Raw genomic sequence first — 13,815 nt, 5'->3', positions numbered from 1 at the left:
AAACATTTTTTTGTTTTTGAAATTGTAAATGTCTTATTTATTTGCATTAAAAATATAGAAAGTTTCTCCGAAAACGATGGAGGACCAGTTAGCCAAGATTTTATCTCTCTGAACTATTGTGATCTGAAAAGGTAAAACTAGGATATATAAACTGTTCGCTAGAAAGAAAATAAAAAAAAACCCTTACAATCTCATGTTTGGACTTTAGGTTCATCTGTCAGTTGTGAATACAAGCAATTATGTGATAGTAGTTAACGTTTAAATGTCAGTCATAATTTATGCAATAAATAAATTTGATTTAATTTAAATTATATCAGATAATTTAGTAACCATATGAATCACAAAATCACAAATGGGTTTCCAGAACTCATATACTAAATCAGTTCAGGATCTATTTTGTAATTAAGTAATATTTGCAATATAAACTTTTGAAGATCAATGCTGTGACAATAGATTTTGCAGTTTTACAACTGTAACTGAGAGATTGAAAGCAGTATCGCATAGTACATAAAAATTAGGATAATTTTTGAGCAGAAATGTAAATGAGAGGCAGAAGTTTAATTTTTATGTTTTCCTTTGCTCTGCTGCTTAATACATTTTTCCTAGTGAGTTTCAGATTTTGTGCTTCCCTGTTTTACAGATGGGAAAAATTGCAGAGGAGGTATAGGTGGATCAAAGTAATTGTTCTGTGTTCTTGGTACTTCTGTTTTTTTTTGAGTGTTTGTATGCCACCAAAGCTGTTAAAGTCACTGTATGTAATATTTACACTATGTAAAGTTTTGGATACATGCATTTATGCAAAGTAATCCAACCCTTGGCTTAATCTATAAATTTAATGGCCAGTGAGTTGTAATTTCTGGATCATGTTTGGATTATAAGGTAAACAGTGTTGCATATGATACAACAATGCAGAATTAGTTGTTCAATTTCGCATGAACAGAACTTCCTCAAAATTTAAAAAAAATAGTTGTTTTATTGAAATCTCATCTACAAAAAGGTTCACCACAGAATTTCAATTTATTATTTAATGTCAGTTTGGAAGGATTGTCTATTATATAATAATTAACATGGATATCATGCATATAAGTATCTTTTTAATGGGGACATTTTTACAGCTTTGGAATTAAAGAGTTTGAAAAACAGATGGTTAAAATGGATTTTCATGGACATTCCAAGGCTTTCTGCTGTCACTTATCCAAGAAAATCAGAAGGGAAAGTTCATTTAAGGATTGTCATTCTCACAAAATCCAGGTTTCTCTTTGTCTCTTTTTGTAACAACATTCAACCTTTAGCAGACAACGTCCAGCCTATTAATTTTAGGACAGCCATTCAAACATGTCTTTTAAAAAGAGAAGCCAAGAAGTAGAACTCCTATAAATAACAGGTTTTGTTTTGTTCTTCGGGTATCAACATTTTTGTAATTGTATAACTGATTTGTTGTTTATTGTGATGTTTTAGCCTTTTTACTGTAAGAGGGAAATGTAAATTGCTTAGAATCCCTTTGACTGAGTGGCATACACAATCTAGTAAATAAATTTAACAATGTTTATAGATAATCCTGATCTGTAAAACTGCAGACCCTGTTCCATGAGGTGAATTTGAGAACACATGGTGTAAATTAGGCATTTCTGGCTCATCCGTTTGCCAAGAGGGGAATTTTTAACCCCATAGAAGGTGTTCAATACTTGGTTTGACGTACAGGAAAGTTTTTATATATGGTATCAGCCGCTTGTGACATACATTTTCGGGGAATGTGGACCAGCGGTTTGCAACCCATTGTGTGAAACCATTTTCTTCTCATTTCTTCAAAATAAGCATAGGGTTTGGGTTTGCAAAGCATGCTGATGATGAGTTCAAAATTTCAGGAGGCAAATGAGTATTACTTAGGATGAAATAGGATGAGGCCAGGAACAGAAATATTATATTACAAGTTTGGGATTATAGGAGGGGATAGATTTTACATTTAGATGACTCCTTTTAGTTTCCGCTGTGCAATACTTTCCACTGATAATAAACGTGCTACTGTTTTTTCATGTAGTCCTTAGAAAGTATGAAAGTCACAACTATGTAAATTCCAAATCGTAACCTGTCAAGCAAATATTCAAAAGAGACACTTCTTGAAACAAACTAATTTAATAGACTTTTTTTAATCATTGTATTTGTTACTGAATCAGTTCTAGGATCTAGTATAGTTTACTATACTGAGATACTAACAAAGGCTTTTCAGTAATTTCAGTGATTTTTTTTAGATTGAGAAACAAAACAAAATTCATAAAATAATGGTAAACCTAGAAAGATGAATATACATGTTATGGCCTATTTCTGCTTGAGGCATATGGAACTACATATAGTACAGGATTATAGTATAATGTATTTAGTATGACCTGATTCTTCTACATTTGATTGATTATGTGCATCAAGCCAGTGGTGACTCTTAGTGATGTATAGATAGATTTTATCCATGAATACTTTATTATTTTGAAGTTACTTTTTCCTCCTTCCCTATTTACCTTTGTATAAACCCACTGTGGTAGATCTGATTATTGAGGGAGAGCTGTCTTTCCCATGATAATTTCTTTTTCAAGAACATTATATATTCATTTTTCAAAAGGATTTGTTTCCTACTAATAAACTTCATGTATTTTTGGAAACTGTATGTATTTAGGTGCAATAATTTTTTAGAAAGTTTATTTCATTCAGAAATTCTGCAGGTATACATTCAGGAGGTATGCCTGTGAACAATTTGTATTTTCAAATATCTATATTGTATACATAGAAGGAGTTTATTTTAATGATTGATGTTTATTATTTAAAAAGAGTTTTATGATATGTTAAAAATGAAGGCTGCACCTTTTTAGCTCTATTTTATCACCTGGCAAAACACTTTCATATGCCAATGACCATCAATTCCCTGAGGATAATGTATATTTGGATTACTGAGAAAAAAATTATTTTCTCTGTAGCAAATGTGCGAGATTGGGGAAAATGTGCAAACATAAGTTATAAGCAAATATGCACACTCATTTATAAAATCCAAGTGGAGCAAGCTTCTCAATGAATACACATGGATGTTTAAAAGCACAGGTCATGCCTATAAGCCATCTTTTCTTTTTGGACTTCAGGCCTGCCACACTTTCTACTGTGGAAAAATGGGAGGGGGAATTATATGGAGTTGGATGATATGTAGCCATAACAACATTCTTCTTAGAAAGTCAAGGTCATCTTTGTCTCTGCACCTGGCCGGAACTGGATGGGTGGAATCTGTCTTCATGGCAGTGGAAGATTGGATCATGATGTGATGAACTTATGGGTGTTGGGGCAGGATCTTGAACTTTCAACTGGGTGGGAAAACCAGGAAGCTTTCAGATTCAGGTTTTCCCAGATGTGCCAACATGACATTTCTAATAAAGTGGAACTTTGAGGAAACACAAGCCTCAGAGTTTTATTTCGTTGGTTTCTTTTTTTTTCTTGTAATAAATTAGGATTTCATCTATTTTGGGGGTTTTGAGGTTTGATAATAGCAAAAACAAGTAGCACGGTTGCCTAACAAATTGCAAATTTGGCTGAAATTTATATTGCACAGCTGGTTTAAAATAGGGAAAGTAATGATTCTACAGTTAAAATAAATTATTTTCAAAAGATTGAGATTGTTTAACAAAACAATGAACATACGAACTAGAATAAAACTACAACTTTTAGGATGCCTTGCAGTCTCCTATATTAGGCTAAGCTGCCATTTCCTCTGTGGAAAAGGAAACACAGCAAACAGGATAAACAGCCTAAAACTCCCGAAAGGCTATGCAGAAAAGAGTGACAGCTTCTTTGACCCGGCCCCTTTCTGGAAAAATAAAACTGTACTGTACTTTTATATGCCTCCCTCTCACTATCAAGTGACTCTGAGCAGCTTACACGATTAAGTTGTACAGTACAGTATTCCTTTTAAGGAAATAGGAATCACTGCTTTCCAGTTTGAGGAGAGTTTTAGAATGTATGTAGATGCTAGATTGTATGTAAAAAGTAGACTATAATGGAACTACCCTCTGTTTTTGCAAATATTTCAGGTAATACCATAAGACTTTCTCGGGAATAACAATACTGGAGAGGTTGTGAAGCATCACACATGTTGAAAGTATATGTATATTATTTTTAGAAAAATTGAAATACATTTGCCCTTCTCTGTGTTTCTCTCCTAGAATAGCATCAAGTGTGTTTTTAAAATTTTATGTCAGAAACAGAGAGAGGAAGAGTCCACGGCACTTACTGACTTTGCTTTTCCCCCCGGCACTTTTAAGACGTGGGTCTTGACCATATAGAAAAAAGATGGTTGAAGCATATGTTAATTTGATTAAATTCTATTCCAGATATCACCAATTCTCAATGCCTGGTCCCAAAGCACCCTGTTCGCAAAGTTCCAAGATAGTATTTCAGCCTAGCCTGAGAATAACTAACCAGAATCGGCCATCTGTGGTGATACGGGCTGCATCATATAAGCAACCAGTAAGTCATTGTATGTGACAGTGAAGGTGGGACTGTCATGTAGCTGATGAGGCATCCATTTCTGTTGTTTTGCTTTCAGACAAGGTTTTTTGTGGAAGTGGTTTGCCCATGCCTGCTTCCTAGAGCTAAGGGAGTGGTGGGATTCAGCTGATTCATTAGAAATATTGTTAATTGTTTGGTCAGTTCGCCGAACCGGCTGAAGCTTCACCCCATTTGGGCCTGGAGGCCTCCCTGGCTTGTTACAGGCTGAAATGGAGCCTCTGTGAGCCTGATCCAGACCTCCTAGGCACCAATCAGGTCTCTAGAGGCTTTTTCTGGCCTGCTACAGACCAAAATAAGGAGCCTTCATGGGCCCACTTATTCCTCCCCAGCCTGAAGGGGGCCAGGCGTCCACCACATGCATGCGTACTTACCGCCTGCGAAGCTCCAGCTGCTCGGCGGAGCGTCATGCAGGTGCCGTACGTTCCATGTGTGTAAGAACCAATCAGCTCAAATACAGGTAAGGAGGGCGGGTGGCCCTCCAGAGCACAGTACCAGAACGGTACCTGGTGCTCCCAGCAAGCACCGGTACGCCTGTACTGGAGTGCACCGGTCATATTCCACCACTGATTGGCAGGCTCTATTATTTTTGTAACTGGAGGATTCCCTGCATAATGAGAGTGAGGGAGGGACTCAGGGAAGTCCTGCCTTAGCACCACACAAGTCCCATGTCATGCCCATCCCGCCTACTCCCACCCAGTCACATGACTATCCAGCCTGTCATTAAGGCATAGAACCGGTTGTTAAATTATTTGAATTTAATTCACTGATTAAATACCACTGAAATCCACATTCTCCAGACATAGTAGCTTGATCTTGGGTATGCATGTAATTTATCAAAAATATTTTTAATATTACCTTTCTTGGCAATATTCATTTTCTAGTAAAGGAGATATGATTGTAAAAGCACCAGTTGTTAACACACTGAACATAAATATATACATGTTAGCTTACCAGATAATAGAAGATCAAAAGATAACTATTTCTACATCTTTGCACTTCTAGCTCATTAGCAAGTCACAAATTTTTCCGCACAATCCTCTGAACCGCTGTACAAACTAATGGGTTACCTATATGCTCATTAGCCTTTAGAGTGACATGTGAACTAATTCTATACTTTTGGGGCCATCAAGTGGCAGATATTTGCCTTGTATATATGTTGAGAATCATAGAACTGTCTGAACCCAGCAGTAAAGGGCATGGTTTAAAAATGAGTGCTGAGCATGTGTCCTGGATAGAACAGTTCTGCTTTATCCTCATTGGACATCATTCACAAATCCAGATGTGTTGGGGCTCTGACTGTGAGTTAGGCAGGCTTAGAAAAGCTTCAAGATTTGGGGCTTGGAGTTCCAGTATTCAGTTTTTACTCCACACATTTTTTACTCTCCTCAGAACACCCATGTGGATAGCAGTCAGCCGTTGCAATTCCCTCTGCCACTTTCTGGCTCAGTCTTGCCACCAAATCTTCAGCCAGCAAGCTCAAACCATGACTTAACATCTCGTAAGTAGAAGCTGGGAAAACGGCACATGGAGCCTGGAGCTTCTTCCCTGCCTTCCTCTTCTTTCTAACCAGTTTTGTTTCAGGGGTTAATACTGGAAAAAAGGACTGGGCTCACCAGGCTGCACTTACTACATCTCCCATCAGAAAAAATGCTCAAGGAAAGCAGCTTCGCACAGATGCCACCTCTTGCCTGCACCAGTACCAGGAAAGGTGAGGCAGTCCATCTACATTACTTCTGCCTACTTCTTCCACCAAAAGCATCCCTCCCAGATATCTCTACAAATATTAAAGCGGAAGTTTTGCTATTTCCCATTACAATTTGGTCCTCTGCTGCACTTCTTCTCGGTGTTCAGAAAGTTTTGCTAATCCTTTGAATAGCAGAAGATGAATGCTACAGATGGAATTATAGGGTGACTCTGCCAACAAGGTGAGATGATTCCTGGGGAATCAAACTGGCTGGATGCACCATTTGCGTTGCTCCATATGTTCTGGGAAAAAGCCAGTTTGGGGTAGTGGTTAAGGCATCAAGTCAGAAACTGGGAGACCATGAGTTCCGGTCCTGCCTTACACACAAAACCAGTTGGGAGACTTCAGGCAAGTCACTCTATCTCAGTTCTAGGACATAGACAATGGCAAACCACTTCCAAAAAACCTTGCTAAGAAAGCTGCATGGATTAGTACAGGCAATTGCCAGGAGTCAAAACTGAAAGGCCCATTGTCACTACTCAATATTCAGTTGTCGGTCTACTTGCTTCTGTACAGGGAAATTGATCTCTCTGTGGTGATTTTATCTTGTCCTCTGGCAGGGAAAAAAAGTGTTTGACCATGTCTGCATTCAGCTTCTACACTTCTACATATACTAGTTCTTCCTGTTCATTCACATATCACAGAATGACTTAATGTACAGTAACATGCTGTAGAGGCAGGACACTGGTTCAACTAGCAACTAGCTAGTTAAGGCAACTAGCCCTGCTACCATCCAAACCCACATCTGCAGTTCCACTACACCTTTCAGATTTCTCATCCAAAATGCAGGGAGGGAATTCTGAGAGATATGATCCAACACATTTGAAAGAGGCTAGAATGGAGCAGGTGACTCAAAACATTATCTGCACAACCCTTGCCTGAATGGAAATCTAAAGGACTTCACGGCCTTCTGTTTGGACTCTAGGCTCAGGCAGAGTTGGAATGCTCCAGGTCCCATCCATTAAGTACCACCACCAAATTGGACCTAGGAAGTCTATTTTCTTTCTCATAGCACCTCCCTCTAGAGCAGCGGTTCTCAAATAGTGGGGCGCGAGGCTCCGTAAAGGGGGGCGCGAAGGCTCCCTTTCCATCTGGGTGCAATGGCGGCGAAGGCGTGGGCGAGGCATAATATATCCCGCCTGGAAGTGGCAGCACTTCGGACTGTGGATTTTCATTGGAGCCGCGGGCTGGAGCTGTGCAAGAAGCCTGCTCGGGCGGGGGTGGGAGGGAGGGAAGCATGGGACCGCCCGTCTTCGCCACCGCGTAGCTCGCCTTCCCGCCAGCAGCTCTACCGCCAGCATTCCGTCTGGAAGCGGAAGCTCAACAGCCGCTGTTGGGGAAGGGACAAAGGGGCGGCGGTCGCCCGATCTTGCCACCGCCACCCCTTCGCCCCTGGTAACGGCGACTGTTGTGCTGCTGCTTCCAGCTGGGATGCTGGAGGAGCTGCTGGCAGGGAGGGAGGGAAGAAGGGCAGAAGGGAGGTGGAAGGAAGGAAAGAAAAGCAGACACGCCGGAGGGAAAGAGGAAAGAAGGCAAGCAGGCAGGAAGGAGGCAGAAGGAAGGAGGGAAGAATGGAACTGGAAGGGAGGCAGGGAAGGAGGGAGGGAGAAAGGAAGGATAGGAGGATAGGGAAAGAGGAAAGAAGGCAGGCAGGCAGAAGGGAGGGAGGTGCAAGGAAGGAAGGAAGCATAGATAAGCAGGAGGGAAAGAAGGCAGGCAGGCAGGAGGAAAGAGGAAGGAGGGAACTGGAAGGGAGGCAGGGAAGGAGGGAGGGAGAAAGGAAGGATAGGAGGATAGGGAAAGAGGAAAGAAGGCAGGCAGGCAGAAGGGAGGGAGGTGCAAGGAAGGAAGGAAGCATAGATAAGCAGGAGGGAAAGAAGGCAGGCAGGCAGGAGGAAAGAGGAAGGAGGGAACTGGAAGGGAGGCAGGAAGGAAGGGAAGGAGGAAGGGAGGGTGGAAGGAAGGATAGACAAGTAAGAGGGAAAGAGGAAAGAAAGCATGTGACTACGGTGGGAGACGAGGAAAGACCGGTGTGCTATGTTATGCAGAGGTGTACTTATAACAATTTTATAGACAAATGATACTATTTACAGTCGCGCGGGGGGGGGCGCGAAATGTTTTCTTCTTCCTAGGGGGGGCATGACAGAAAATAATTGAGAAGCACTGCTCTAGAGCAACACCTCCCCATCCCCAAGATATGTCTGGCCCTCCCCTGGCCTTGCTTCTGAAAACCAAGCTTTTCCCCAGATCTTGGATTAGAATGGGTATTGGGTCCTATTTGTCCTTCATTGTTGTTTTTTTTAATTTGTGTTTTTTCTCCCTCAGTGTTAAGATTTTGAAATGGTATTTTATATCATGGAAGCTTTGGAAGAGTTGCGACTGTATAATTATACAACAAAGGCATGCTTGTTTTAAAAAGTTGCTGGGGATGAATTCTAAACATTTGTAGTATGCTAACCAGCCAGTATGGTTGAACAAATGAAATTATGTTGAGACAACTTGAGATAAGAGATACTGATGTCTGAGAACTAACTGGGCGGTATAGGGCTGTTATTTGCTAGCTTCTGCCCTAATTCCATTCTTCTCCCATCAGATTCTGCCAACCTGGCGTGGCCCTTCTCCTCTGCTCATGGACAGTCTTTTAAATATAAAAGTTGCCCTTAGGATGCACATGATGGGCTGTTTAGAGATTGACCAAAATAATAACTCATATTGTGCTGTGAAGGGGTATTTTCCTTGGCTCGGGTGGCTTTTCACTTTGCTCTGTGTCCAAATAGGCTCAATTCCTCAACTGCCACATTCAGCCAGGTCCCTCTTTCAGCCAAGCAAACATTGTTACCATGGTGCACCACCCAAAGCTCCACTACCAGAACCTCCAAGTATTAACCACTAATTTGTGGGTCAAGGACAGAACATTAGGAACTAGCAACATTGATTACTATACAGATAGTTCTCGATGTACAACACTTCATTTAGAGTCTATTAAAAGTTACAACGGTACTGAAGAGAGACATGACAGTTTTTCATAGTTAACGACTATTGCAGCATCTCCATAGTCGTAATCCAAATTCAGATGCTTGGTAATTGATGTATTTATGATGTGTCCCAGGGTCATGTGATCACCTTTTGCGACCTTCCAACAAGCAAAGTTAATGGGGAAGCCAGATTCACTTAACAATCATGTTACTAACTTAACAACCATAGTGATTCTTTTAACCACTGTGGCAAGAAAGGCCGGAATATAGAGCAAAACTCACTTAACAGTTGTCTCACTTAGCAACAAAAATTCTGGGCTCAATTGTGGTCATAAGTTGAGGACTACCTGTAGTATCAATTTTAAATGCACAGAGTGGCTAGTTTTATAATGCATTTTCTTTTTGCAATCTAATCTGAACAGTACCAAAAGCAATTCTTTAGCAGCTGCTGACAATCTTACTGTTCTATTAGAGTTTCACACCTCTGCATTTCTGCTCTATGATTTTAATAGCTACACAGATTTGCATCACATAAATTTAATTGGGAAAGACAAAAGAAAGCTTCTGTTTCCAACCTCAAATTATGTTCTTTTAGTTAAGATTCCACCTCTAAATCATAATTGCAACCTGTAGTGAAGGTTAAGACACAGAGCTCTAATCCAAGTTCTGATGAACCATCAACACAAAATGAGAGTGCAACTCTTTCAGATTTGCGTCTAAATTTCTCAGCTTTTTCTTGAAATCTCTTGCGCTATCAACTTTGAAGGGAAAGCCTATGATTGGTGATGACTCTGGCAATTCCTGTTTCTGTACTCAGTGGATGGAAGGAGGATTCTAGGTTGAATGCAAGCATTTACACCCACCAAGCAAAACAAAATGTTGCCTTACTGCTTCTTCAGGATTCTGTCTTGAAGTTGGCCCTGATTAGAAGCAATCATAGAAGTTTCAGTTTCACATGCCTGGATGAACGCAATCAAGCTGTCTATATTCTGCACAAAGTAGTTATTACGGTGCTCCATCTTGCCTAATGTGCACGGGTGACTCAACAGTGAAATACCACCAGAGAATGACCATTAAAAAACCCCCAAACCCTTGAGTGTCAGTGATCAATATGGTTTGAAAAAAGTGGTATGACTAAAACAGTCTGTGGTTGTTGTCGTTTGCAGAGTCACATACAGGGAATGCAGAGCAGATAATACTGAGTGGCAAATTCAAGAGGACTTGGTGCGCAAATTAGAAGATCGGGTGAGTGCAATCTTGAAAGAAAGGGACATGCTTAAAGGAAATCACATTCCTCTGACTAATCTAACTGCACCTAGCCTAGACCATCTTCCATAATTCTTAGTTATGGCTATACTAGTTGGGGGATTCTGAGAGATAAAGCCCATAAAACTGAAGTACCCGAGATAATCTAAATCAAATTGAATTCTCCAAGTTATGTCACTTCCATAACCAAACACAAATAACAAGAGGTATTATGAACAATTTCAGGGCAACCCTTAAGTTAGCAAACCTAGGACTTCCAAGTGGGGAAAATCCTCAAAGCAAGGACACCGCCCCCAAATAGCCAAATATAGTTTAAATGTGCTTACACTTATTGTTCAATCCCTAAAAAGTTGGAAAGAAGAATAGACTGGAGTTACTGCAAATACAGATGAAGGCAGAGGTACAATTTAAAGACACTCCCAAGCTCTGGGCTCCACCATTTAACTACCATATTTTTCGGAGTATAACACCAAGGTTTTGAAGAGGCAATTTTTTTAAAAAAAGTAGGTAGGTAGAGAGGGAGAGAGAGAGAAATACAGTAGGTAGGTAGGGAGAGAGAGTGAGTAGTTAGATAGGTAAAGGGATAGAGAAAGAGAGAGAGATAGAGAGATAGAGAAATACAGTAGGTAGGTGGTGGGAGAGAGAGTTTAGGTAGATAGGTAGGTAGGTAGAGAGAGAGTAGGTAGGTTGGTAGGTAGGTAGAAAGAGGAATAGAGAAATACAGTAGGTAGGTGGGGGGGGAGAGAGTGTAGGTAGAGGGATAGAGAGATAAATAGAGAAATACAGTAGATAGGTAGGGAGAGAGAGAATAGGTAGGTTGGTAGGTAGAGAGAGAGAGAAAATACAGTAGATAGGTAGGGAGAGAGTGGGTAGGTAGATTTTTCCAGGTGTATTTATCCATGTGCTGGAGAAGGAAATCACTGACAATCTGCAGCACCTAAGACTTTGTTTCTGCTGGCACAGCTCTTGATCAATGTAATTTTCATCAATCAGTTAAAGAGCTTTCCAAAAGGAAAAAAAAAGTTTTTGTACTCTGCAAACCTCTCAAAAACGGCCCGTTTTTCGTGAAAACAGGCCCAGTTTTTTTCAAAAAAGGCAATAGCCTTGGGGAGGGGCTTGTGGAGTGCTCCTGGGGGGGCTGCAAAAACGAGCAAAAAAATGGCCAATTTTCCGCGAAAACGGGCGTTTTTTGTCAAAAAGATTTCATGCATAGCCTTATGGAGGCTTATAGAGTACTGCTGGGGGCGAGGGGGCGGGGCAAAAAAGGCCAGTTTTTGCTCATTTCTGCCCTCCCCAGCCCCCAGGAGCTCTCTGAAAACCTCCATAAGGGTATGCACGGCCATTTTGGAGAAGAGGGCAGGGCTCCGGGAGGCAAAAAATGCTGTATTCAGTGCACTCAGATTTTCAGCCTCTTTTTTGAGGAAAAAAGGTGTGTCTTATACTCCAAAAATACGGGGTATATGAAGATTTTTTCTTTAATATGGGGTTAGATAAAATGATAAGTGGGAATATGCATGATGTTTCCTGCATATTTTCAAAGAAGTTGAAAGGTTCATCTAGAAACTGACCCTAGTTTTCCCGTCTTTGTTCTGTGATGCAGCTGGCACAAGAAAAGCAGAAACTGGCTGTTATGAGGGCAGAGCTAGCATTGACCTCCCATTCACAGCTTCCATATGGGTCAGGACTCATCTTCTCACCGCAGACCAAAGGGCCAAGGAGTGAACTTGTGAATGGGATCTGTGTTTCCAATCACCATGGGTTCTACACCAATCCAGGTGAGAAGTGCGTTGTGGGAGACTGGAGGCAGGATTCAATTTCTAAATTTCAAATGTTAAGATTACAGAAGTTTGCTACTTGTCTAGAACAGGAGGACGATTGCAAAAACCCACCTGGGATGCATAGGGCTGAAAAGTCAGCATAAAAAAAGCAGAATGGTGTAGATCAGGGGTGTCCAAACTTGGGAACTTTAAGACTTGTGGACTTCAACTCCCAGAATTCCCCAGCCAGCATGGCTGGCTGGGGAATTCTGGGAGTTGAAGTCCACAAGTCTTAAAGCTCCCAAGTTTGGACACCCCTGGTGTAGATGGATCCATTTTGATTGGAACAGCTATACCTACATTATACATTCTGCTTCAGAATTCTAGTTTCAATAATACTCTGGCAAACTGGAATGTAATCTGTGTTCTAGGTTTTTACTTTAAACAAATAAGAACAATTTAATTGCTTAATATAGAGGCAGTGCCACTTAAAAGCTTCAGTCCATTGATAAACAAGTTTCTGTGCTTTATGAGACTGCTGAGCATGATGGTTAGAGCCAATAGGGAGCTAACCTGCTTCTGGATGTACGTATACAGTAGTGAATTTTTAATTGCTGTACTTGAAGACTTGCTACAAGTTGTTGGTCAGCTTTTACATCTATAGAAGCAGTATCAGGTTTCTAATATTTAGAAAGAAAATGCCTTCAAGAAAGCAGAAAGGAAATAGGACCGGAAGACTCCAGAAAGTAGAAGATTGCCTGACTAATTACTTTTGTCACCACAGTGAAAACCCCCAGCATGGACTATTACCGGCATACCACAACCCGCCCACCCTTCACATATGCTGCTCTGATTTGTTGGGTAAGTTATTGCAAAATTTGCCAACTTCACACAAATAGCAAGAGATTATTTTAAAACAGGATGCATACTTTTGCAAACTCATTCTCCTCCAATCCTACTTTCTTAGAGTACTGAATGCACATGCAAATGATGCTCTGTTTCCCATGCTCTTGCCATACACATTTTCTCCTCTTAGCTACAGCAGTATCCCATATCCACAAATACCTATTCTCTGTATTTAAAAAAGTCACATTTTACCAATAGCTATTTTTGTAAGCAGCAACTTCAGATGTCCTACAGAACTGCAAAACTCTCTTTAAACAGGTTGTTTGGGGATGGTAAAAATAATATTGGGGCAAAGAAGCTGCTGGTTTTCCTTTGCACACACACGCGCCAATATCCCTTTCAATAAACAGCCATACTATGAAGTACTGATGCTATGATTTGCAGGCCATCCTAGAATCTCCCAAGAAACAACTCAACCTGAGTGAAATTTACCGTTGGTTCAACAATTTTGGCTACTTCAGACACAACACTCCTACCTGGAAGGTGAGCTGAACTCAGGTTTGAACTCAAAAGAGGAAAGATAAAACTGAAGTTTGTGGGAAAAGAGGTGCTTCCATATGAAATTGGCAAGAAAATCCAAAGGACCAGAAAAGAGAAAGAAATAGGTGCATTACAGCTAAGAAAATGT

The 13,815-nt window shown here is 40.6% G+C and overlaps 1 protein-coding gene across 2 annotated transcripts in view; it reads left to right on the top strand.

Annotated features, from left to right (window-relative positions):
• Positions 1-13,815, top strand: part of FOXP3 (forkhead box P3) — a 33,394-nt gene that overhangs the window by 18,570 nt on the left and 1,009 nt on the right. For both annotated transcript variants that reach the window (XM_081951158.1, XM_081951159.1), the window contains exons 2-8: positions 4,362-4,497; positions 5,929-6,037; positions 6,121-6,247; positions 10,425-10,503; positions 12,125-12,299; positions 13,066-13,142; positions 13,572-13,670. In XM_081951158.1, coding sequence (XP_081807284.1) covers positions 4,378-4,497; positions 5,929-6,037; positions 6,121-6,247; positions 10,425-10,503; positions 12,125-12,299; positions 13,066-13,142; positions 13,572-13,670 — 786 coding nt within the window. In that variant the 5' untranslated portion in view covers positions 4,362-4,377. The remainder of the gene's footprint in view (positions 1-4,361; positions 4,498-5,928; positions 6,038-6,120; positions 6,248-10,424; positions 10,504-12,124; positions 12,300-13,065; positions 13,143-13,571; positions 13,671-13,815) is intronic.

Source organism: Natrix helvetica (assembly GCF_964273705.1).
Source record: "Natrix helvetica genome assembly, chromosome: 1".
In the NCBI taxonomy this organism is placed as follows: Eukaryota; Metazoa; Chordata; class Lepidosauria; order Squamata; family Natricidae; genus Natrix; species Natrix helvetica.
This window is presented reverse-complemented; position numbering and strand designations above follow the sequence as displayed.